Raw genomic sequence first — 26,433 nt, 5'->3', positions numbered from 1 at the left:
GAATGTTGAACGGCAGAGGGTGGAACATAAGCTATGGGGTATTCCACATCGGGCTTTCCCAGCTGGGGGGAGCTGCTGCCTGTTTAGTTCCTAGGGTGATTCAACAGGAGGCAGGTTCAGGAAGGAGCATGGGAGATGTGGCGTTGCTGCTCCTAGGAAGAGACTCCAAACTCTTCCTAGTCCAGAGACGGATAGGACTGGGCCTTACAGGCCTACACATAAGAGGAGTGAAGTGAAGTGAATACTCTTCCACTGCTATGGTCAGAGGGCGGTTAAGGAAGCCGAGGGAACAAGTTTAACTGCAATAAAAAGAAATGTCCTTTTGAATTTCATACCTGGGGAGCTCGCTGCCAATAATATGGAGATCAAACATTGTGTGAGATTAAATAAATCAACCTATAGTTGAGAAGGTTAAGTTAGATAGGATTTAAAAAAAAAGGATTATGAACTCCCCTGGTTTAAAGCATAAGCCAACTGTTAACTGCCCAGGCTTAGTCAGAAGTCTTCCCTCTGGGCAGATAATTGTGTAACTGCTTGTTACAGGGTTTTACACCTTCTTTTGAAGACTTGTATAGGATATTGAACTGGCTTTGATCTGGCAGGGCAGTTCCTACAAGTCGATTAACCAGACTATAAGGTTGTTGGGACCAAAGCAGCAGACTGCTGTAGAAGTAATACAGGCATTTTATCCATGCCTCTCATCTTATGGGAATTGCTATTATAATTCCATTTCCAGTCCTGAGGACCTTTACACTTGCTTCCGGGGAAAAAGTCCCAAGTGTTAGTGCTAGAGAGTCCAATGTATAATACATGGCTTCTGCATGGTTATTTGATATGCCGTGTTATGTGTTTCTTGCATGATGGGATTGCAGCTTTACAGAAGACTTAAACCTAAGCTGGGTACCGTTAGTTGTACAGTAAAGTTCAGTATAAACATCAGGATTAATGGTGGGTGAAATCCTGAACGTAGAATGTCTTCCTTCACTTGGACTGGATGAGCATGAGATAGTGCATGAAAGTAACTTTGGAGAGTTTGCAATTGACTGCGTGGACTAATCACAAATTTAAGGTGGTGTTGAGCTGTAAACGCTGGGTATTGATCTGAACAACTGTAAGGGTCAGTGATATATTAGTTGGCGAAGTGGGTAAAGCTGGCGTCGCTTGTACCTGTGAGATGAGTCAGTCACTTGCCTATTTGCTTTGTGGCTGAAACCAAGAAAAAAATGGGTGCGTATGAATTGCTCTGTCATAAGAGTTTTAAACGTCTGCTTCCTTCAGTACGTTGTCACTAATACTGCAGACCTTGAAAGAGGGAACGGCCACTGAATGATGCTGAAGAATAGACATTGAAATGGGCAACTGCGGAATGACTTGCCACAGGGGTGGTTTGTTCCTATCACCTAAGATTCATTTCTGGATGATGACTTTTTCTCTCTTTAAGGATTGTTTCTTTTTCTGCTGTTGCTCTGGATGGGCTAATCTAACCCCTTTTTAATTGTGCCAGTCTATCTTCTGTAGCCACACCTTGAGGTAAGGAACTGAATTGGATAATCTGGACATGGAAGTTGGATCACAATCTCTGATTTTGAGCTCTGTGCTCTTTCCCCATCTCCTTCAAAAAAAGTCTCTCAAGTTGATTGTGGTAGGGGAACATGTTTTGTTTTTTTTTTTTATGCTGATGTTTAAAAAGGGGAAGGAATATTCTCAATTTTACAGCCTTTTAGTTGAATGATTAGAATTTCACTTGGAACAAAATTTGAATAGTTACGGCTGCCTGTAGGACCAGAGCTCTAAATCTTGCTTTAAAAGGTTAGAGGAGAGCTTTAATGCCTTGTACCTCGAGATTTCAGCTGAGAGATAAGTTCTTTGCCAGCCACAGTTGGAGCATTGGTGTATTTAAGGGGGAGATCACATCTGACCTGCTTTGATTTCCCCCCGGGCGTGCTTTCCTCCCCCAGTTCTCTTACAGTCTTGATTGGCTACCCTATTTGAAGGCAAGTTGACAGCTTTCTGGATTCCTGTGAAGTTGCAGGTAGCCACATAAAAGCAGACTGCTGCTGTCTTGTATCTCTTGAGTTCATGTCAACATGTAGGAAGTAAAACTAAATAAAGCAGGATTTTCATCCTTGTATTTGAGAGCAAGTGTCTTTGAAATGTGCCTCAGGGGCAGATAAACACAGAGAGTAGAAGGTGATGATGTGAACAGAAAATACCAGTAAGAAAGTTCAGCTAGTAGCTTAAACACAGTCTTAACCTGCTTTGTATCTCTGCTCCTGTTAACTCAAGTGTCAGGTGTATGTCAGTGGGCAAATAAACCCACTTCCCAAATAGCAGATCTCCAGAAGTATGTCTGACTTACAGGAGACTAACAGGTTTCTTATGATTCTAAGTTATACTTCACAGCAGTTTTATTAGTGTTTCACAAGCCTTGAATTGCTTCTTTTATTGCCCACAGAAGTACTGAAAACATTCATCAGAACCCGTAATGGAAGACATGGAGGCCTTTATGGCTAATCCCAGTCTATTTGCTTTTGGTATTTGACAGTGCAGATATTTTTAATATCTAGCCCAGGGTGAGCATGTAACCGTCTCCAAACCATTGCCTGTGTCTAGACATGTCTTTATTGGTAATTCATTCTCCATAGCTGAGCAGAAAGCAGTGTAATTTATGGATCCTGAAATTGGGAATTGGCAGTAAGGCTGTGTCTCATAACTGAAACCATCTAGTGTGAGGGGTGTTTGTGCGTAAGCAACTGGATGGAAGAGCTGTCTACCATCCACTGGATCTGCGGATGGTTTGAGGGGTCTGTATCAAGTGACCCATGACTGTTGGCAGAGTGGGAATAAAGCAATGTTTCCAGCTGCTTTATTTTTTATATATAAAACTTGTATATAGCAGCCCAAATAAATTCTGATGTTTAGCACTGACATTATTACAGAGGTGTAGAAATTGCTGAGATTTTTATTAGGAGTCTTCCAATATAGTTTCGATGCTAGTGAAAATGAGGGGAGCACAGGTGTAACTTATTTCTTCTTTGTAATTTGGGGATAGCAGTCTTGTTGGGGAGGAGGTAGGGAAAGGAAATCTTTGTCTGCTATGACTTTGTTGTGTTTGAAGAGCAGCAAACGCTCCGAAAAACTTTGGAAATAGTATTAAAGCTGCGCTTACTACACACACAGAAGGGCTGTTGCTGCATTTTTATCCCCTCCTGCTCCCTTTTTCTGTAAGTATGCTTATGAGCAGAGCTCCCTGGCGATCCTTGACTGGGATTCCTGCCTTAACTACAGCTCTTCAGCCCTTGCATTTGTACTGCCATAGCACAGACTCTTGTATGTATGACAGAATTGGCTTGGTTTCAGTTATGCGAGGAAGTGTTTTAACCGCAAAGCCCACTGTGATTTGCCATGATCAGTTAAAACAATTGTATGTGTTGAGCCGCCAGGATGTTGGTACCCTCCGTGGGGGTGAAGAGGAACGAAGCTTTGATGTAGCCGGTGTGAGATTAGCCTGGAAAACCGTTGAAAATGGGGTTGGGGTCTGTGGGTGAGAGGGAAAGTCTGCCTGACTGCTGCTCTTTCTTATTGGTAATCATGTAAAAACACTGGAAATCATGGGCTGTGATGCAATTAATTGTTCAGACCTGTGCTATACTGTGTGAGAAATGGTTTAATCTGCCTGTGTTACACATCCACTAGCTGACGGAGGTGTTTAATTGCATAGATTGGGTTTGTGATTATTTATTTTCCCTCTTTGTGCACCAAAGCATATGACAGACGAGCTATTTTTTTTTTTTAAACTGTGCTTCCCCGCCCTGGGGAGCAGACTGTGGTAGTGAACGAGAGAGGAAGTTCTTGGAAAATAATAAAATAGTAACTAAGTGTCACGGAATGCCTGCAAAATGCTGTAGTACAGAGCTGCTTGAATGGTACAGATCTGATCCAGGTCTAGGCTCTTAAGTAAACTTGGCCCAGACTTTGTCTCACCATCTCCTGAATTCCGGTAGGATACACTAATATGTATAAAATATGCCGTGTTTGCATATATTTTCTTGTACTACTCTCTTGATCTCCCAGGGAGCTGGTTCAAAATATTTTGAGCGGTCTAGCTAAGAAAAGATAAAAACGGCTCCTCTAGATCATTTCTGAGAATGGTGGATTTGGGGCAGGCCTGGCTGATGGGATGATTAACCAGTCAGTGTCCTGCTTGCTTCTTTCCACTTGTGTTTCCTCTGGTGCCACTTGTGCACCTGTGGTGTTTTTAATTGTCAGAGAGAGAAGTTAGACACCTGGATTTGCTTGCATGTTTGAAAGAAAGAAAAAAAAAAAAAATCTTTAAAATGAATTTAAAACTTTAGGCTGAATGCTAATTCCAGGCTCAGGGACCAAGATTGTGTCAGGTTTATGGATCCCTTAACTAGGGGCTCAGTCCAGTGCTCTAGCCAAGTCCAAAATGATCCTAGGGTAAGCAAATGAGTTCAAAACTCTGAGCTCAATGAGCTCTGGAAAGGTTGTGTGAATGAAAAGTGTTGCACTTCTGTTTACAGACAGCAGCCCAGAGCTTCCCAACCAGATGGGTTTTGTGCAAGGGGTGTGACAGAAGGCACAAACCAGTCACTGAGTCTGACCTGTGTTATCCAGGGCCCCAGGTCCCATCCTTCCCCTGGTAGAAGTTTGAAGCAGGGAAGCAAAAAGAACATTTTTGTTGCCAGCTTTGTCTGTCGAGGGGTTTTCCTGCATTGTGAAGAAATCTAACTAGAAGGCATTAGAAAACTCCAAAGATGCTGATTTATTTCCTTTTTGAAAAATAGCTTGACACGAGTGCGTGTTTGCAAGGAAAGGAGCTGGAGCTGTCAGAGCAAGCAGAGGGTATTGTTTCAGGCTGTATTTATTTTCACGGAGTGGTTTTTAGTCAACGAGTATGCTACACTGAGATGAATAGCCACTCTTCAAATATCCTTTCCTGTTTAGAAGGATTCTTCTTTAATCTGCTTATTGGAGTTTCCTGGAAAGTTGGTGCCTCTTCTGAGGAAGCAGAAAGAGGAACCAATTGCGTTTGATTCCTCAAATGCACCTACTGCCTGAAAAGCAGTATTAAGGTGGATAAATCAACATTAGCATGTTTCTTTGTGGCTATGATTGCCAGCTAAACCCTTGCCAAGGGGGAAGCTATGTGCTTTTACGCTATACTCAATCACAAGCAGAGCTTTGTACATGAGCAGGAGAAGAATATGCTGCATCTGTGGGGTGTCCTAGGCATGGGTGAATCCTTCTCAGAGCTTTCTCTTGTACTTTGGTACCAGGGAGGTCTTGTGCTTAGAGGGAGGAAAGGATCAGGGTGTGAAGGGCCCTTGCTCTCCTCCTTCCCTGTGTGTCTGGGATTATGGCGCTCAGCTGAGTCTGTGTCATGGGGAGGGGGCTGACAGAGAGCAGTGATTAAACCTTTGAAAAGTAAGTGGCATCCACCTGTTCAGTGAAGGAATGTCTTAGTTGAGAGCAGAAGTTCAGGATATCGGGGGATGAGTGTCTGGCCTGGGTGGTGCTGGAGGGTACAACTTGACAGGTTGGGGGGCTTGGCTGAAGCTACCAGCTTGGCTGAAGCACAAAGGCCCAGCTGGGTGTAGTGCAGGGTGCCAGGCTTGGCTTAATGGACGGCTTTTGTCTCTGGACAGTCAAGAAACTGCGAGACTTTCTGTCCAAACTGGTGATTTGTGCTTGCATAATTGAAAAATCAGTCAATGCTTTCTGTGGTGGTGTTCCCCCCCATAACCTGGAAAACCTCAGCCCTTAGCCCATAACCAAATCTAAGAATAAGCATGACCAAAACTCAAACAATTTAATATCTGAGCATATTTCATATTGTACTCCATCTGTAGTAGTTCATGACTTTCTAATCTCAAACTGATTTCCCTCTTCTTCCAGTATGACAAAAGATATAGCTGTCCTTTGTGCCTTCAACCTGATTGAGCTAAGCCATCTGCTTTCCTGCTGGGAAGAAACATTAGGAATAAGAGGCTCTTTTTTCCTAGAGGCAAATATTTCTCTTTCTCATCCAAATGATAGTCCTCAGCAGATTAAGCATCTGTTGTGTAATGTCTCACTGAAAGGAGGAGTCAGCATGGACTTCTTAGGTAACAAACTGGTGTGAATTTTCGGGAATATTCTGTTACAGCTGCATGCAGGTGTCTTGGTTATGACCACTTTGCCCTTGTCGAGGGGTTTTTGGTCAACTTTTTCTTCTGGACAGACAGGAAGAGCACCCTAAAATACCTTTGGGCCCTAGTATGATGCAGGCTGAGTGTTAAGAGTATTTCTGGATTTTCTACGTTTAGCTTCTAGGTATCCTTTTTCTTTGCACCCTGTTTGAACATTGTGTCTTGAGGAAGGTAACTTCTGTGCCCGAGGAATAATAATCACTGGGTCCAACTGCTAATGCTTTCTTTTTCTCTACAGAAAGAAATTCAAGCCATGAGTCAGTGCCATCACCCCAACATTGTATCTTACTATACATCGTTTGTGGTGAAAGATGAGCTTTGGCTGGTGATGAAGTTACTTAGTGGAGGTGAGTGGTCCAATTTCTTTACCCTAAAAGGCAACGTAAAAAGCTGTCTTGCTGTAATACCCTTTCCTTTGTTTACCCCCTAAGCTTCCCGCTTGTGAATTAAGACATTTGAATAACAGTAACTTCAACCCATTCAGCTCAAAAATAACTTCTCATGTTATGTACATCAGTAGTAACACCTAACTACATGACTGTGCTAGCTTCTTTTTCCCCTCCTATTTTGTATATTTTACAGTATTTCATAGAGTTATTTTGTGTTTGCTGAATGACTCACTTGAGTATTTGAAAACTGGAGTGTATGACTTCAGAAGTTGACAAGAGAAACTTAAGTGCAGATGTAGTAGTTGAGACCATCCTAAGCTTCTAGAAAATAAGTCTCACTCTCATCTTCTCAAATGATGGATTTGAAATGGTGCTTCTCAGGTGGTGATAACAAAAGTTTCTTCATCTTGCTCTGTAAGCCTAGGATAAGCTTTTGAACTAGAGAGATGTGCAACTAACTCCACTGAGCCCAACCATTTCCACTAGCTTTATTGTGAGAATTGCAACTCCTCTTGCAAGGCTGGTTCCTTGACCTTTTCCTCACTTGCAGCTTGGAGGCCTGCCTGGTGCTGATGGCTTGTTGGTAACCAGCCATTCTATTGATTTTAACTTATTTACATGTTGGCTGCCCTTGTGAGGAACTTTGAATCACCTCTATTTTGGGCAGAGCTACTCCTATAATGTCAGTGTATGGCCTTAAAAAGGGAGAACATCAGTGTCGGTGCAGCTTGATTTGTATAGTGTCAATCCTCAGAGCTTGGGTTACTTTTCCCACTTGTTCCAGTTGACAAAATAACTGGGAATACTCGGGGCAATTTCAAATTACTGCCTAGTTAACACAGAGCCAGGAAAACTTCCCCTTTCTGGATTTATTCTCTCAGACACTGGAGAAACAGCTTTTTTTTTGAGAGAGAGAGTTTGAAAACTTCTTATCAGTAATGCTTTATTTGATGTCATAATATTTTCCAGGATCCCTGTTTAAGTTACAGTTGAGACAAGAAATGGAATCAAGTTCTGGATGATAACACAGAGGACTGTTGCTAAATATTAGGCCTGTCTTAAGGAAGATTTGATTTTCCTGGCACCCTAGTGAAAAGGAATTGAAAGCTGAAAAAAAATCCCTGCTTTTTTGCTTTTTAAAAAAACTTCTTGGCTTCTCTGTTCTTGGCTTAATACTGAGGACTGTAAAATGCCAGAAGATGATGTGAAAAAAATCTGGCTAAACCTGTTGGCTTTTTCCACAAGAGCTCGACAATGACAATAAAACATGTGTCTTTGAAGATCTTAGAGAATTCTAGCAGTTCTCTTGGGGGCAATCAAGTTTCATGCCAACTTAAGTCTGTCTTAAAGGGTTTTTAATGTCTCATGTGCTCATGTGTCATTAAGCAATACCCTCTCTTTTCTTGGAGGGACACGTAACAGGTCATTAAAGATATGACGGCTGTTTTTCTGTAGAAAAGAATCCCCTGCCAGCTCAGTGCAAGTAGTTTTGCTCTGTGTATAAAAAGTGTATCTATGGGAAGGTTTCCACAACATGAGGAAACGGTGTTTCAGGGGTGCAGGAGAGGAGGCAGCGATGTTCTTGGCCTTTTTCAAGAGAGTACATAACCTCTTTGAAGAAAATGCACAGCTGCCTTAGCTAGTATTTTCACAGCAGTTTTCTTTCAGAACAAAGTCTGGATTAGGCTTGTCCTTGAACCTCCAAATGTTGTCTCTTGTTTGTCCTTGTTTTTGTGTGGGGTTTTTTTTTGTGTAAAGCTGGAAAAATCAGACTCTTCATGGACCATCTTTTCATATCAAGGCACCACAAATGTAAAGGCCACACTGGAAAATTTCTGGAAAAATAATCATTGCTTCAGAACCAGCCTCTTGGTCGTGTGAATGATGAGCTGCTTGTCATTTAATATTCACTTTGAATGGGCTTCTACATTATACAGACTGATAATTGACCCTCGTGCAGCTCTGGCATTAAGCGGGGTACTTTCAGTAAAGTAGTGCTGTGAAATCTTACTGCTTCTTACTCTGTTGCATATGTTGAAGACTAGGGTCATACAATAAAAGATGGACTAGTAGCAGTGTAATTCCCCCCCCCCCCCCCCCCCCCCCATTTCCGTGAGCCAGTGTTAAATTTTCTCACTTAAAATGAATCATTTGAGGGCTGGAGGAATTGCTAAAATAGATGGAAAGACTTTGAGAATGACCTGTCACTACTTTTTATGCAGGAGGGTACCTTGAGAGGTATTTTTCAGCAGTTTTCACTTTATACTTTTTTTCATGGCTGTACTTCAGAAATCTCATTTTAGATCTCATAGGAAAATTCTACAGGACAATCCTGAGGATGGGGGAAGAAACTTGTGTATTAAAGCTTTCTGACTGAAGAGCTTTTTCATTCAGTTTTAATAAGACTATTTCCAGTTGTTTTTAGGCTGAGTGATTTATGTAAGAGACACTTTAAAAACTGCTTCTCATTCCTTTCAGCTTACTTCTTATCAGTAATAAAGTGGCTAGTTTTGTGGTCATCTGTCATCCAGTGGGAAAAATAATGATCTGAGCTTCTCAACAGGAAAAACCCTTGAGCTGTTTTTATAAACCAGAAAGGGAAAAAAAAAAACCTCCAAGGTGCACCCTAACTCTTTCATTCCACCTAACTATTCAGAGAGTATAGACTGAGATTCGTACATCCCAGTAAGCACATATGAAATCTGTTTTGATGGCATTCTGTATCTTGATTGTGGCTTTTGTACTTGAGAATTTCTTCTGGGTAAAAGTTGAGAATGTTAATGCTTCTCTTCCATCCGTGTCAGCCTATGCTGGCATGTGTTTTCAGGCTGAAACTAGTTTTAATTTCAGTCTACTTACACTGACCTTATTACTTTGATAACAACCCACAAGACAGACCAGTCTGTAATGCAAGTCTTTTTTTTTTTTTGGTTGTTGTAAGTGCAATTTAATTTATTTGCTGGTTGCAGTCATTTTGTTGAAATCTTCACGTAGTCATATATACAAGTATCTTAGAAATGTCTCTAAGGGAAAATACTCTAAATCCATGAAGCGTTATTGTCTGAAAACAGTGCCTTGCTCCTCTGAGCAGCCAGCTGGTGCACTCAAAGGTAGCTTAATTGCCTGACTGGCATTGTTGCTGAAACTGAACTGTTTGTCTCTGCTTTGCAAGTACTGTGTTGGTGGAAGATACCATTTTCCATCTTTGAAAGTTGTCATCAGTGAGGAGGTAATGTTGGGGAGTAACACGTAGAACTGCTAATCTGCATCACAGCCAAGTCAGACAGGCTGGTTGAAGTTACTGCTGAAAGCAGTTTGAACTGGCAGATTTGACACCGAAGCAGATGTAGAGCATAGCTGTTGTTGATGGCAGAAATGTGGCTGTGATGATATCCAGCTGGTAGTGACAAGAGGTGCTGGTGTGTCCAGTTATTCCGACACCCTCTTTCAGATCTGGTGATGTGTGCCTGAGTCAGGTTTGTGAAGTATCTGCTGTTTCTGTTCCCTTCAGCAGAAACTTCAGACCCTTCCCTCCAATGACGAAACTGTTTTGTAGGGATCTAAGCTTAGCAATGTCAACTTGGCACCCCGGCCTTTTGGTCCAATGTTACTCCAAACTAAACTCCAATGGCTATTTCTAGACAATTGCTGACCTGCTCTTTGCCTCGCTGGCATTTCGCTGTCGTGAATTTTACTCATGCCTTTTTAAAGCCATCTGAAGCCCAGTCCTGCTCTCTAACTTCTGTGGCTTTTTAGTAGGAAGAGGAGCAGCTGTCCTTTATGTTCTTGTGCCTTTTCTCATTGTGACCTGTTTGCTCCCCTAAATTCTCATTGGTTTTAACAAGAACTCTCATTTCACAGGTGACCTAAGGCTGTGGCTAACTCTACAAAACAGTTGCTCGTAGGAAACAGCCATCTGTGGTGGCTTGCTACATCACACAACAATTTTTACTGTCCTAGCCTACAGCAGATGAGACCTCCAAAATATTTTTAAACTGTGTAAATCCTTTAAATATTGAAACACTTCCAGATAGGGCTCTCGGATCTTCTGCCTTCTTGAAGGCTCCTAATTAAATCTGCTAAGAAGATTACTGTATTGAAATAGTTAAACCTTTTATTTTCCCAAAGTTTTTAAGATTATCTAATCAACCTCTTACTTCAACCTTTGATCTTGATTATCTGATGAAGTTGCTTGGCTAGCAGTTCAGCAAGCCAGACCAAAAGGGAGGTATGTGGCAAGTCTTAGTTCTGCACCAGGGAGGCAGGACATCTTGTTCTACTTTTGCCATGATCTCCGATCTGGCCACTCCTAATTCCAGCAGTGAGTTATGATCAAAGTGTAAGCCACAGGTTATTAGAAGTCCTCATGTTTATGTTGAATTATTTTGTTAGGAGAGCACTATGCTATTTTGAGTCCATCTGGAGGGTTTTTTAATTTTATTTGTAGAGACACAATTTCAAACAACTAAGGATGGGGTAAGTCAGAAGCAGGAGATGGTAGGGACTGTACATGATTGCAGAACGCAGAGTGTGTAGATACATTGCCACTCCTAGCTATAGTAGGAAAAGCATGAAAAAAAATAGTTTGTCTTCAGATTTTCTCCTATAAATGTCTTGGTCCCAGCTGCAGTAGGCTGTTTTGCCCCCTTTACTGTATTATCTTGCTTCCTGCCTTAATCTTGTATTTCTTACACATCCATGCAAGTGCTCTAGAGGGAAGGAGGCAAGAAGTGGAAGTTTCCTTAACTCGCACTCTGTGCTGAGGTGGTTTATCCAGGGTTAAGAAGAAACTTCAAAACCAGAAACCCCAGCAATCTACTTAGATGTCTTTTCCTTTGTTTTGTATAACTTGTTTTCCTTTAATTCGGTGCTCTTTTGCTGTATCTGTATTCCTCAGCCCCAGAACAGAATCCAAGCAGCTGTTCTTCTTCTGCATTTTCTTCCTCTGTTTGCCAGAGGCTGACAAGATGCAGATTTAATTCTTGGCTCTGGTGACAATCAGGCTCACCGAAACCACTGGCTTCTGCTGAGATGTCTTAAAAGAAGCAGCAATGAATCCTGCCAACTCCCGGTTCTCAAAGATGCAGCATGTTCAGCATCAGTGTCCACCAGGTTTGGGGCAGATCTTGATTTTCACAAAATTGTGTAGTTATCTCCAGCACTGTTTTCCAGCCTATTTGTGCCAGGCCTCTAAATGGCAAATCAATGCAGGTACTGCTACCTGCTTTTTTTTTTTGATGGAAATTAAGTTAAGAGTATTAAACTTTCTTGTTCTGCTTGCCAGACAAATTTAAAGGAGGAGTTTTCTTTGCATTTAACTTACCCTGTATCTTTGTCCTGTCACTTAGGTTATAGCATAACATGCAAGATATGGTTCCCGCAGCAACTAGCACAGCTGTACATTTCTTTTGCCTCTGGGGGCATGTAAAATTCCAGCCGTAATACTCCTGCATTTATCTGTAATCTTATTCTAACCAAGCTTTCCCTTCTGCTCAGGTTTTCGTACCCTTCTCGGCTTCAGCCCCGTGTGCTAAAGCATTAAGCAGCATGGCTGATGACTGTCACGTGGATACTTTCTTCCTCTCCTGAGGAGAAACGTAAGAAGCAGGTTTCCTAAATGCTGTTACTCCTGCTTGCTGATGTAGGTGAGGTCAAAGAAATGCACTCTGGATTTGGAAGAGGAAGTTGATGTTTGTGGCGGCTTGCGGTTGAAAGTGAATCAGTAGAACAATTAGGACTTCTTGCCCCAAGGGTGTGATTACACAAAAGTTTTCTCCAGCAGCTAAGCTGGTTTAAGAAGTTCCTGGCTGCTCGGTCTCCACCCTGCCTGGAAAACTGGATTACCAATTACTGCAGTGATCTCATTTACAGTATGGCTTCGTAAGCAGATGCATTGGCACAACAGGGAGGTGGTGAACCATGGAACTCTTTAATCTCATTTTGCTGCCGAAGAAAACACTGGAGTAGCACAAAGTACAGGGTGTTGAAGGAGACAGTTTTACTGGGTACATGTGTGGGGGGCAAGACAGGATTGCATTTACTCGGTTTCAAGACAGTCTATTGCAAGTGGTCTGCCTGATGTCAATAGACAAAAACTGAATATCCCTCTCTTACAAGTTCAGGGTATTGGTCTGCTCGTGGGTTTCTTGTGTCTTCATTGCTTAGATACTGCTGTCATGGGTGGAAATCAACTACTTGCTTCTGGAAAGTTGAAACTGGCTTCTGTGGATCGTCAGGCCTAATCAGATATACTCTAGCCATGACAAAATGGGAAAGATGAACTGTGGGGCTTCCTGCTCTTCACTCCTGGGGGGCGTGGAGGGAGCTGTGGGAGATCCGTTTGTGCAGCCGGACAGACATTAGTCTGTCTGCTGCAGAACTGGTGTAAGCTATAAGGACTCCAGAAAAAGCTGCTCACTGCACGTTTGTCTTTTGACCTGCAGTAGTCATAGCCTCACCTGATAAAACCCAACCTAAGTCTATGTACAGCTAGTTCCTGGTGACTTCTGCTGCAGAGCTATCGCATTAGCAGCTTTCAGAGCAGACTAGGAAGCTTGTGATTTTGAGCAGAAAACCACTTAACTTTCAATTGCTGTACAATTTGCACTGAGCGACTGTGCTTTACTAAGCAGATGTAATACAGTTTGTGATTGGCGTCAGAATATATCGAGACACTTTAATTAATGATGAATGATAAATAATGCTAAATGCTTTATCAGATTGCACAATATCTTGTAGGCTTCCTGTTGGTGTGCTGGTCAGTGTATATTTGATGGGCAGGAATTTGTTTATAACTGCATTTTTTTTCCACATTAATCTCTAAATGTTCTCTCCTTTCTTTTTGTCTTCTGTTGGGCTTTGAGATCGGTTGCTCATCACCAGACTTCTTTAAACATCCTTATTAATGACACCATTGTTTATATTTACATTTAGGCTGTAGTTCTGGCTCTTCCCTCTGTCTTGTTTTGTCTTTTCCTGATATGCTTCCCCTTCTGGGCTTGGAAGAGCTTTCCAGTCAGCCTCAGCCAAACTTAATTTCTTTCTCACTTAAGCCTGACCCTCCTGTTCTGTGAATCTGTAGTTTCTACTTGTGCATTTCTAATGAGAAAAATCAGGAGGGAACTGTTGTAATCATACATAGTGCCATGTATAATACACACCAGAGTATTTCACAGCATTATCTGAAATAGAAGCTATATTCTAGGGAGGAGTCAAAGATTTCGTTAAAAAAAAAAAAAAAGACGTAGTAGATTTTTTTTTTCTTGAAAATGTTGTAACTGTTCTCTAATACAGAATGGGTGCCTTATTCCCAATGTGAACCTCATCTTCTGGCCACTAGATCATGGGAGACGTTTGTCTTGCAAATTGTTCAATCTCTTTGTGTACATAGAGCACAAATCTATACTGAAACTACATTTAAGCAGAGATCCAACTATGTTCGGATGTACTCTTAACTTCCCCAGTTACTCTTAAACTAGTTTGGAAGCTGGCTCAGAAACTGGCAGTATCAGGAATCATGCTGGTGTTTTGAAACAGGATGATGGGTTTGTAAAGCACATGCTCTTGTGTAGATTGGATCTTGGTTCCAGTTCAGCTGGATTGGTTTCCAGTTAATTTCTAGCAGTTAACGTATTGCTGGATCGGGAACAGGCCACTTGGTGCAAAATGGTAGTTTTTCCCTAGGCTAAGGATGAGGCTCCAACCTACTAATCTATTATTGTTCGAGTCTAACGCAGTTGGTGTAAGTGAGAAAACTTGTCTACATCCTAAGGCAGTGGGGGTCTTACCCTAGTAAGTGTGTCACATGCTTGACTGAGATCCTTGGGAACGACTGCATTTCGGCATCAGCCTGATAAATTCAATGCAGTATCTACCTTCTAGCAGAAAGCGTTTCCCTCAATAGTGAAATTCCCATGACTTCTGCTTTCAAAGTAGCTTTGTGCTTAGCTATAGGTTTCTGTTTGGGGATCTGGGTGTTCAGTTGCTCCATGTCAGGTTTCCTGAGCCAAAATGCCAGAAGATTTCAAATGCGGCATGAAGCAGTGTGTGGAAATGCAACTTGGCTTCGTTCTTCGTATCCCGTGGTGCTGTGCTTTACGAAGTTGCAATTGAGTCAGGAGTCAGTACCTACCTCCCAAGTTTACTGATCTGTGAGGTGGAAAAATAACTTTATTGTTTTGTGGTGCCAGTAGCAAAACTTTTTCCCCTGTGCAAATAAAGTGGGGATGATCCAAACGATACTTTCTTCAACAGGAAGGTGGCTCTTGGGTTGCTTTTCTGTTGTTTCCTGAACTAAGCGTTTTGCTGATAGCCTTTTTGCTGTTCTCCTTTCTGTAGAAGACTGGCAAATTCTTCCACTCTTTTGAACATCTGAATGTGAAAATGTTTTTTAAAAAGTGTGCTTAAAAAGTGGCAGGCTGGACTGGGAACAGATACAGTATGGGTGTGAATCGGCCCTTTCACAATGAAAGCTGGTGCTGTGCATGCCCTCTTGTCTGTCTAACCCCCACCCCCTTTTCTGGGTTAAATACAACCTCTAACTTGGCTAAATACAGGATTTTTTGGCCGAATGAATTTGAGCACCATATGATCTGCCTCCTCATGTTCCCTGAGCCCTTTGCAGGAGAAGGGAAATGTTTTTGAACAAAGTCTGCTAACAGAGTTGTGGGTGGAAAGAGGACAAAACGAGTATGTGAAGAATCACGTATTTTCACTGGACTTCTAAAACAAGTGACAGTTTGTTCTCCAGATAAAGGCACATTTGAGAGGAAAAACCTGAACAGTGAAAGTGGAGGGGTTTTTTGGTGGTTTTTTTCTTGGGTGTCACAAAAATTCTTGTCCAAAATAGGAAGCACGAGGCTTGTAAGCACGTACTTTTAAAATATGAATATATGACAGGCTGAATCCCAGGTGAGTCCTCATGACACACAACAGAGGATCCTTTCTTAGACACTATAACCTAAAGGCGAGGTTTCAGTGGAGTGTGCTCTTACATCTGGGGTTTTACAATTTCCTTCGGTAGAGATAGTCTTGCTCCCATGCAGGAAGTCCAACATATGTCAAAACAACCTGAGTTATGGCTGGGTAAAACCTTTGGCTAACTAATTAAGACCCGTGTCAAAACTCATAAAGATGAGTGTGTTTCCATGCTCGGACAGGGTAAAGGAAGGCTGAACACTGCTAAGAGTATTCTTGCATAAAATGTTGGGGGGATGTTATGCAACTTAATTTCTATATTTTTTCCTTCTCCTTATTTTTTCCTATTTTGTTAGTTTCTGCTGTGTTAAGATCGTATCTTCTGCAAATACCTTGAACCAAGCTGTCCTGGTTTTGGCTGGGATAGAGTTAATTTTCTTCCACTGGTACAGTGCTGTGTTTTGGATTTAGGATGAGAACAATGTTGATAACACACTGATGTTTTAGTTGTTGCTAAGCAGTGCTTACACTAGTCAAGGACTTTTCAGCTTCCCATGCTCTACTGACTGAGAAGGCTGGAGGTGCACAAGAAGCTGGGAGGGGGCACAGCCAGGACAGCTGACCCCAACTGGCCAAAGGGACATTCCATACCATGGGACGTTGTGCTCAGTACATCAACTGGGGAAGGCTGGCCGGGGGGGCCACTGCTCGGGGACTGGCTGGGCATCGGTTGGTGAGTGGTGAGCAATTGCATTGTGCATCACTTGCTTTGTATATTCTTTTATTATTATTATTATTATTACTATTTTATTTTATTTCAATTATTAAACTGTTTGTATCTCAACCCACAAGTTTTCTCGCTTTTACTCTTCTGATTCTTTCCCCCATCCCACTGGGGCAGGGGCAAAGTGATCGAGCAGCTGTGTGGTGCTCAGTTGCTGGCTGAGATTAAATCACAACACAAGCAAAGATTTTTTGGGAAGAGGAAGCTGGAGGTGCCGTTCAGGGCAGCCAGGGAGCTGGTCTAATCGCTTGCTGCTGACAAAAGAGGTTTCCTCCCCCATTCACAAGCGTGTTCTCCCTCCTTCTTCCCCTCCTTTTCCTCTTCATTGGCTCTGAAACTCATCTGTTCAGAGGTTATGCTCACTACCAACCAACCATAGTTTTGTTCCCCCCCTCTAATTTTTTGGTGGATTTAGGGTGTGGCTTGGTGCACACCATGAGCACTGACGCTGGTGGGCCAGAGAAGATGGAAAGTGTGCGGCTGGGCAGAGTGGGGAATAGTGACTCTTCTGACTGCAGCAAGCTGTTAGATGAACTCAGCACATACCGTTTCCCACAAACTAAGGGACACCGCGCACCCATGTAATTGTTTCCTGTGCAGTTTGAATTGTGCAAAACAAGCCTTTCCATGTGGTGTTCGGATTCGAACCTTGCAGCCTTTTTGCTTTTATGTGAGAATCCAAAAATAAAATACTCTGCTAAATGAAAACCTATCTGCATGATTGTTTTGGCCAAGAAATTCAAATAGGATAGTTAATAAAATAAATTTTAAAGGGGAAGAAGTCTTTTGTCAACCCTGAACCTTAAGGATGAAAAGAAAAAACAAAAACCTCCCCTGTATTTTTCTGCTTGCTTCAAGAATTTACAAGGTGGAACTTGTAATTTCCCTATTGACCAAATTCATGAGAGTAAGTTTCTCAGCTTTTACTGTTCTTCAGATATAAAAATGTTTTGATTTTCTTATGGTTTTTTTGGTTGCAAGTTAGGAAGAATGAACTTTCAGCTTTTCTAAACTAGCTGAGTTAGTACTGAGATGTTCTTTCCCTGGAAGCTGACTGTTCAAAAACAATCAAGGCTAGAATTTGTGCTTTTCAGTCGTGCCTGCTTTTCTCATTCTTTAAGAACTTCCCAGTACCGCTGATGTGACTTTGTCTCCATCGCTGTAAAAATCCTACTAGCTGACCCTCCAGTCGTTAAACTACAGAAACCCAAGTTTGAAGGGGCTAAATAGCACAGGCCTGGAAAACAGGCTTAGACGTCCCATACTGGAGCAATAAAAGTATAGTTCCGAGAAGACTGTCTTCAGCCCAGATGAAAATACAAAGAATACAGTACCCAATATATCATGAAAACAGGACCTTGCACAAGAGGCGTGTTACTAGTCATTGATTCCGTTTATTCCTGGGTGCAGCTCAAAAAGGTGGTTTGCGCTATAAAGAGTGGTTTGTCATGCAAGATGATGTAATTCACACCATGGTTGGGAGAGAGACTAAGTGTGATGTTTCTAGGGAAGGATTTAAGCTATTCCAGTTTTGTATGCAGTGAAGAAGTGACTTACTGTCAGAATTCAGCCTCATTCGTTCTCTAATAATTTCCACTTTTTTCTTTTAGGACGGTGTCATCCCTTAATGTATTAGATTTTTCTTGCTATTCTTCTGCATCGAGTTTGAGAGCTGAAAAAGAGAGTCTAATTTTATCAAGCTTGTTGCCTTCAGCTTGTGCGTCCTGGCAGCCCCCTGCTTTTTCCATTTCCCCCTCCTGCTTCTCTGGTACTCAGTACTAAAACAGCTGTAGTGTCGGTATCTACTTAAAAACTTTCCAAGAGTCCTGTGTATGTACACTTTACATTTTGGCTTGTTCAAGTAACTTCTCAGTTACTTGTGATCACAGGGATTTTACAGCCCACCTTGAGGATCTGCACCCCTGTAAGGCTCAGGCGTGAGGCGTGCATCGTTGCCTCTGCTTTCCTGCAGCAAAGGCTTCAGCTACTGACTCTGATCCTGACCATCGTTGCTTCCCCTCCCAACAAATTCCTTGGACTTGTATATTAAGTGATTATAAAGTACACTTAGCTGTGAATGAATTCGTCTAGTTTAAACTAATGTGTTTAACTCTTTTCTCCAGGCTCTGTTTTGGATATTATAAAGCACATTGTGGCCAAAGGAGAACACAAGACTGGTGTCCTGGATGAACCCTGTATAGCCACGATCCTTAAGGAGGTGCTGGAGGGGCTGGACTACCTGCATAAAAATGGACAAATCCACAGGTATTTTTCATTTTTCTCATCTTTGTCCCAAAATGTGTGTCGCTAAAACAGAGCAGCTGAGCCCATGCAGTCCCATCCTACAACCAGCTGTGATGGCATGGAAAGAGGAAAATAAAGGTGGGAGCTTAATGAAAACTCAGAATTCAAATGTCTATATAGTAGCAGCTGCTTTAGGAAATACTATGACTAGGCCAAGTTTGGGTAAACTTTGGGGTATCGAAAGTTCTGATACAGAGAACCTCTTTCCAAATGTCAACATCCAGCTGCAAAGTGTAGTTGTTGGAGCTGGAAAACTTCAGCTGGTTTTGTTTCTTGCAGAGCTACAAATCACCAAGATCACTGCATAAGAAGTGTTGAGCAATTTAATAAGGAGCCCTTCAAGCCCTCCTCTTTATATTTTTTTTTCTTTTTTTAAGGCTAGCTGCAAGATCAACATAATGAAATTCGAATTTGGGTAATTTCATTAAAAAAAAAAAAGAAGAAAAAATTGGTGGAAAAACTTCTTCTGCAGGCAAAACCCAGTTAACTAATAGCCTGTGATTTGATGGATCACTGAAACGTGTGGGTTTCTATGCTGCTATGTTGTTTGGGAGGTATTTTTAAATCATGTTTTCCTCTCCCCTGGTGCCAAGGTGTGGTGTAGCTCAGGAGGAGAGGATACTAAGTCAGTATGTTCTGCCGTTAAAAAGAATGAGATTTGCAATCCTAAGTATGTGCTGAAAATAGAATATACTGCTTGTGGGTAATATACATCATCCCAGCCACAGACTGCTGCTGGGAACAACAGCCTCTTCTTTCTTGGGAATTTTGTGAGCTTGGCTGTCTTCTGGTACAATGCCATTATAAGCATTGCTGCTGCTGTGCTGGACTAAGTTTCTGTCCTCTTATGATAGCTGTGTAAGAAGAGGTAACCCTTTTTCCCAAAATGTTATTTTAATTAGAAAATCCAAGAAGTATTTATTTCATATTTTTGGTCAAACTGACTGACTTTTGTAGGTTGTTTTGGGTTAAAAAGAAAGAAATGGTTGGAAATAATTCTGGTGGAATTCTTTCCCCTGAAAAAAGTTAAATTGTGATTTAACAAGAATGGTTGTCTTCGATGAAGACAGTTTTGGTTTTACAGCTGGTTGTTTAACTTTGTTTTTTTTAGACATAAGACTTCAGGCAGCTCTGGGAAGTTAGAGTAAAGTAACAGACCAACTTACTGAGTACATGGTAATTTTTCGCCCTTGCCATAAGCCTCGTTCATCTGCAACTTGCAGTTGATTTGCTTGTCTGATTTAGTTCATCTTCTGGTCTAATGAAATCAAAATACGTATGTTAAAGCAGCAGTAACTTGTTAAATTTCAGTTTTTCTGAAGATGTCACATAGTGCTTTCTGTATCGACAGAGACGTGGTTCTCCATTTGACTTGCTGTAGTGAAACAGTAAAACTAGTAGTTGTGGTAAAGGTTATAGAGGATACATTCATGTGTTTATTTTACTGCACTCAGCAAAAATACGATGTTCACAGAAAGTTCAAACTGCTTGGTCTGAAGAAAATGTGATTCATGTTGAGTCATTCAGAAGCAGACTGAACCAAACCTGCTGCAACCATTCTTGTCCTGCTCGTTTGAAGCATTTTGCCCTTATTTGGGGGACTTCAGCAAAGAAATCAAAGCTGTGTCATTGCTGCAGCTTAAGGTTGCAGTTGTGCGTCAGCTACTTTGCATGTGTTGCATCCCTATATTTTGGGGCTGCTCCGACAGTTGCGTAATGTTTTATCAGAAAAAAGCGTTTGGAATACCTCATTGTGTTGGGACACGGCGGTCTGGGAAATCTGAAGAAGTGGTAATAGTCACGATACAGAAGGAGACTTGTGTGGTTTCCTACCTGTGATGCAAAGGATGGGTTTTTAACTCTTGGCAGAAAGCAAGCTTACACACCTTTGAGGGATGAAACATGTTTCCTTAATGCAGTTAATCGTGCTATCTTGCATTTTATCCAGATGTGTGTACACTGCTGAGAAAAACAGTTTAAAGCTGTAGTGCAGATGGGACCTTTCCTCATACATAGGGAGATCTGTATGGTTTTCCCATTTTGCTTAATGCTAGGGGTCATAATATTGGTCATGCCTGATGGGAAAGGCAGGTGGAAATCTTGCAGTTGTGCCAGAGATGATCTGAGAGGAAGTGTTTAAAATAACTGAAGTTTGGTCCCGGGGGTCAGCTTAAAGTATCTGGCTCTAAAGGAAACCGACTGCATCAGGTGATGGCTGAACTGCTGAAGATAGTGTCTGCAATGTGGGGCAGCTGCGGTTGGGGTGAGCTTCAGACCGAAGCCAGGTCAGCTATGAAGGGTCAAAATTGAAGGGCTTTGGTTAGACCTGGAACAACCAACCCAAAGCAAGCAGCCATCCAGCAGAGCAAAGTGTTCAGCTGGTTACACTAGAACATCCCGACTCCATTTGTATTACACCTAAGAGAAAATGATTTGATAAAGTTAGAGACACAGTATGGGTGAAATGAATGTAATTAGCACATCTGAAGCTGGACAACCCGGCTGGTGGCCGGCCGGAGGGATGAATATCTGGACCCAAATGTAATTTTGTGGGCGCTCTTGACCTGAAGCGGGGACAGCTTGTTGCTGCTGTAGATCACCAGTGAGATCAGAGAATATATGTCTGACAGTGGAGCTGCTCAATACTTTTAAATTATGCATCATCTTAAATGGGTAAATTAAGTTAGCATGTGGAAGACTGGCTTAATGAAATTCTGCTGCTGCTGAATCTTACTCTGCGTAAGCCCGCCTTGAACTTAATGCCACTTCCAATTAAGGTTTGGGGAGCTGGCTTAGCGTGGAAGTGTAAATCCCTGCTTTGGACAGGAGAGTAGCTTGACGGTATTCTCTAGAGGAGATTAGAAAGTCAAATATCTAGTGAAGGCTTAAATTATAACTTTTTTATTTACCTTCCTGATTAACAGCCAGAGCGAGGCTGAGGCTTGAATAGATGCCATTGTTCAGCAACAAATGCTTAAGTCTCCCACATTGCCCAAAGTGATATTTTTTTTGCTCTCATCTTGCAAGGGCTGTTGGGAACAGTGTCTGAGGCCTTATGGAAAAGATAAAGGAGAAGGCAGAATCAGTTTTATTTTCATGGAACACTTACACCAAGGTAACGATTACAAATGATCCCTGTCTTCCTCCAAAATCACCACTGCCTCCCGTATCTCGGAGTTGGCAGCTCTCTGCCTTCATTGCCATGTGCCTGTCCCTGGCTGTCTCTCCTGTGCCAGCTGCCGCTGTCCCCATTGTGGTTTTCTGTAGTACGGTGACCCCAGTGACAATTTGAAATCCTAGTGATCTGGCTCATGTTAAGTGAGTTAAATATCTGGGCACCAGCCAGTGTGCTGAGGACGGAGGGCCAGACTTCACCTTCGGATGAGGCTGTCCTGCAGGAATGTGCTTGGACCCATGTTTTTATGGAAGTCGAGCAAGACTGATGTGCTACGAGGGGTCGCTCCCCGGCTAATCTTGTCTGGGTGACACACAGGGTATGTTGCACCTCTTCCCCATTTGGACTCTGATTCCTCTGTGTATTTGGGGATTAGCAGGAGTTTGGTGAATGACTTGGAAATAAAACTAAAGCAAAACCAACCCAAGAGGTTTTATTGTTTAAAAAGACTTATTGGAGGGAAGTTCAAGGCTTTTTCAGGTGGTGCTCTTTATGGCAGTCTGACAAATGAATCATGCTGATTAACTATTACAAGGTGTCTCTGTCTTTTCTCCCTATTTTTATCTCTGAGCTAATCTTCTGGTCATGATTAGCTGTTGTGTAACGGAATATTTCAGTTAGTCCAGGTGAAATGATACGATGCTCAAATATAATCAGATTCTCCTATTGCAGCATAATAAATGTGATACTCGCATGCTTTTTTGTAAAAACAAAAAAGCTTAGGAAGTGGTTTAGGGTTGCATGCACTTGAAATATTGGCATGGCAGCGATCCAGCTATTAATTTGTTTGCTGCTCTACTTCTTAGGGGGTGAGAGGTGCAACAGCACATTTGATACGCTGAGTTAGATCAGCTTGTGCCCCATACGGAATATTTTGGGGGTTTTTTGGTGTCTTTTCAAAATCTGTTTTCTGAGTGTGGGGCAGCAGGGTGCCAGCTGTTTGAATGTTGCTTTGAAGAGACCCTAGAAACAATATTCTTGCTGTGTTTTTATGCCAAATATATTAGCTTATTTTTTGGACCTTAGGATGGTTTTGACACAGGATCAAAGTTTAACTGTCTGCCTCTTCTATATTAAAATCATTTCTGAAAAAAGGATGTCTGTACGTGAGCACATACACATCACCAACACTTGTGTGGGAGGTTTTGCAGGAGCGTTCTTTCAGTAGCGAGTTTCTGATTTAAGATGAAGGAGCTGATGGTTATATTTTCACAGAACTCAGCTTTTCTACGCGATTCAAGCTTAATTTTCATGTAGCTGATTAATGCATTGATAGCTGTGCTGGCAGGTATTGTGGTTAAACTGGATTCCAGAATGTCTGATTATTTTGATGACTGAAATACTGTACTTTTTTTTTTCTGTAGCAATACTGTAGGAGAACTTCACAGCCCTCCTCTCCACAGTGCTATAATCTTGTTTTGGGGAGTGTGTCTTGGAACTGAAGTTTGGTAGGGGAGGATTGAGGGATGGATAACGGGATGTGGAGCCTTTCACCTCTAATTGCTAGTTTGATTTTAAGTCAGGACACTAGTAATTTGAAAGCTAGCTATTGCTCAGCCATGGGAAGTGGAATTTTATATTCAGAGAAGTGTACTTTGGTCTCTTCTCCCTTATAGTACAAGATGGGCAGAGGTAACCTTTAGAGGTAGTTATTAATATAAGTTTTAAAGCTTTAATCTGTAAATAGTTCAGTAGCCAGAATAATAAAAATGTTACTCTTGAGTGTCTCAGTGGGAAGGAAGAAAAGATGCTGCTCTAGATTGTACTGGGCGATTTGTTCCCCCAGATAAACACCTTGCTGTGCAGCGTCAAGGGCACAAGGACCACCGAACCTCTACTCTCTGTACACGGCAGTCAGACTGGGGCGTATTGTGGTGGTTTGATGAACCAGCGTGTTCTCCTGATGGCTGTTTCTTCCACTGCATCATCCAGAAATTCATTGTTTAAAAAAAAAAAAAAAGTTTCTCTGTGGTTGCAGAGAGAAAATACGAACCAGATGTAAATCCCAAATCTGCAGACAGCCAGAAACAATAGCTCCTGTGGAGACAGTTTTCCTCGAAGTGGATAAAGACAGCCTCTGCTCTGAAGCCTAAAAACCTGGCAATTAAAACTCTGATGGTAAATATTGCTGCTGATGAAAGCATAGGAGTGTTGGGGGGGCTCTGCAGTGGCTCCAGGCTAACGTCAGTGCCCCAACCCTCAGGGGCTCCGTGTGTTGCAAGGGTCCTCGTAGCAGCTCCCAGGGGGATGCCTGAAGCCAAGCGCTTGCTGTATGACTGTTACGTTCAGGTGTCTGTCCCCATGTCACTCTCCTCGGACCCAGGTGCTGCCTCTGGACTTTGTCACTGGGTGTCCTGCAGTTACTCAAAGTAACTTCGATTTAGTCCAAGGGAAAAACAACTTTTTGGTACAACTGCTATGCACCGCATTAAAAGGGAGGTGACTCTTTAGGTTTTTCTCCCCCTGCTTTGTTATGTGGAGATGAGAAGCGGGAACAATACCATGAAGAGCAGGAGATAAAGGTTGGAGTGATCTCTGAAAGGCTCAACAGCAACGACAGGTTTTGGTCAGTGATCCATGACTGAGTTGAACACTCAACTAATACGGTTTCTAGCAATTCCTGAGCTGTCAGGAGTATTTGGGCTTGACCTGTTTCTAGGGGGAATAATCTTCATTCACTGTCTGCAGCATTAATTGTATCAGGTGACAATGTAACAGACTCTCTTAACTTCTGACTTTGAAGAAACTAAGTGCCATTCACACATACATACAACCACTCTGTTCGTGACATCCTTCTCATGTCACCGCTTTTATCTGATGTAGATTACTGGGACTAGATCACCCAGTATAGGGTCTTGCAGCATCTCTCCAGCAGTAGAGTAATTGTTTAAATCACTGGTGTTCATCCTGTTCGTCCTTTCTACTGTGACGCATAAAGCGAATAACCCACTTCAAAAAGATAGCTTTGAATATTGTCCCCTGTTGTAATGCAGCAGATTTTCTGGCCTTCATAGATCCTAAAAGCTGCATATGTGCAGCCTTAAGCATTTATTCAGACCACTGCAGTCTTTTCATTCATGTAGCTGCATATGTGGAGATGCCTTAAGCATTTATTCAGACCGCTGCAGTCTTTTCATTCGTGTCTTATGCTAAAGCATGAGAAAAAGGTCACTTGCTAAATTTGTGTGGTAGCATATTAAGCACACTTGAAAATTTTGTGAGGCTGCATCAGAAATTATTTTTGCATGTTTACTAAATCAAATTATATCCTGTCTTGCAGAGTTCTTATAAAATTCTAACATTAAAAAGTAAAGCTTAATACTTTCAAAAACAAAAGTGAGACAAAATCCACACGCATTTAGGACAGCAAATGGGGAGCTGCCACAGAGAAATCTATCATTTCATGGCAGCCTGGAAAGCATCATCAAGTTAGACTGGGAGTGCCAAGAGGACTGTTTCCATTGTACAGATACCCAATTTTATAACTGCTTTCTCCATTTTATAGGAATAGCTGGATGAAATAAGGAGATCTTTCTTCTTCCTATGCTGGCCATGCTTAAAACTGTCGTCTTCTAGATTTTGGAGAAGGAAGTCGAGCTGGCAAGTCTCTCGCGAGCCCTGGTTGTCTTGAATTTCTCCTTCTGCGTCACGTTGCAAACATTGCTGAGCAAGAGCTGTGGGTGGCTTCGTAGATATGGACGGCTCTTGGCTGTGCAGGGGAATGCCTTGGACCTTGTGTGTGTGTATAGATATACATACTGCTTCTCCAGAACCAGGGTGTTTATTGCCTTTTGGAAATTAAGACCTTTTTGAGCTGCCCTATATCAAAATTTTTGGGCCTTATTTGATCCAAGTTGATTATGTGTTTGCTGGAATGAACATTCATCTGTCGTGGCAGGGTCAAGGCAGGGAGATGTGTGAATCACTGGCTTTCCTGTTACTTCTGCTACCTGATCCATCTTGTACTCAAACTGGGGCAATTTGCATGTGGTAGTTTTGGGGAAATTCATATTTCTGAGCACACTAGGAACGTGTTTTAGCATGCAGGAGATACCACAGCATGGTGGCGTGCATCACTAGTATTGCTACATGAAGCATGCCCGCCTCCTTGCACATTAAATAATTTGATGTGAAACATTGAAATAAGGCCACGTTATAACTTGACTATTTTCCTCTGCTACCAATGACTAAGGCAGGGCCTCCCAAAAATACCTGAGCCTCCAGGGGTAGGAGGCAGACCCTGTGACTCCACAGCTTGCTGTGTGTGTTGCTTTTCATGCAGCAGCTGTTAAAGGAGCTTTGTGCCTTGTCCCCACTGCAGTCCTTAGGAAGTAGGATCAGGAAATGGAAGGGCTGAATAGATGAGTTTGTGGAAGAAATCCTGGTACATTTTTAGCTGCTCTTCAATAGTACGAAAACTTGCCTTGCTGGGCAGGGTCCTTTCCTTATGGGGGATACAAGAGAAAAAACTGAATTTCTGACTGAATAGGGGAAACTTTAAATAGTGGTGTGTAAGGTTAGAGATGTAACTTCTCTCTTGCATTGACTGACGAAGGGCTGAAGCTTGTCAGAAGCCCTGGCTGCTTGGCAAATCCTCCTTGCCATAAGCTGATATTACAACAGTGGTGTGCATTGGGGTGAATATGTGAAGCA

At 42.1% G+C, this 26,433-nt stretch overlaps 1 protein-coding gene across 2 annotated transcripts in view; it reads left to right on the top strand.

Moving 5' to 3' along the window:
* OXSR1 (oxidative stress responsive kinase 1) overlaps positions 1 to 26,433 on the top strand; it is a 94,560-nt gene that overhangs the window by 24,150 nt on the left and 43,977 nt on the right. For both annotated transcript variants that reach the window (XM_076331995.1, XM_076331994.1), the window contains exons 3-4: positions 6,451 to 6,559; positions 18,425 to 18,566. In XM_076331995.1, the coding sequence (XP_076188110.1) occupies positions 6,451 to 6,559; positions 18,425 to 18,566 (251 nt within the window). The remainder of the gene's footprint in view (positions 1 to 6,450; positions 6,560 to 18,424; positions 18,567 to 26,433) is intronic.

This window comes from Aptenodytes patagonicus, chromosome 2 (assembly GCF_965638725.1).
Source record: "Aptenodytes patagonicus chromosome 2, bAptPat1.pri.cur, whole genome shotgun sequence".
Classification (NCBI taxonomy): Eukaryota; Metazoa; Chordata; class Aves; order Sphenisciformes; family Spheniscidae; genus Aptenodytes; species Aptenodytes patagonicus.
Note: the sequence above shows the minus strand (reverse complement) of the source record. Positions and strands in the feature narration are given on the sequence as shown.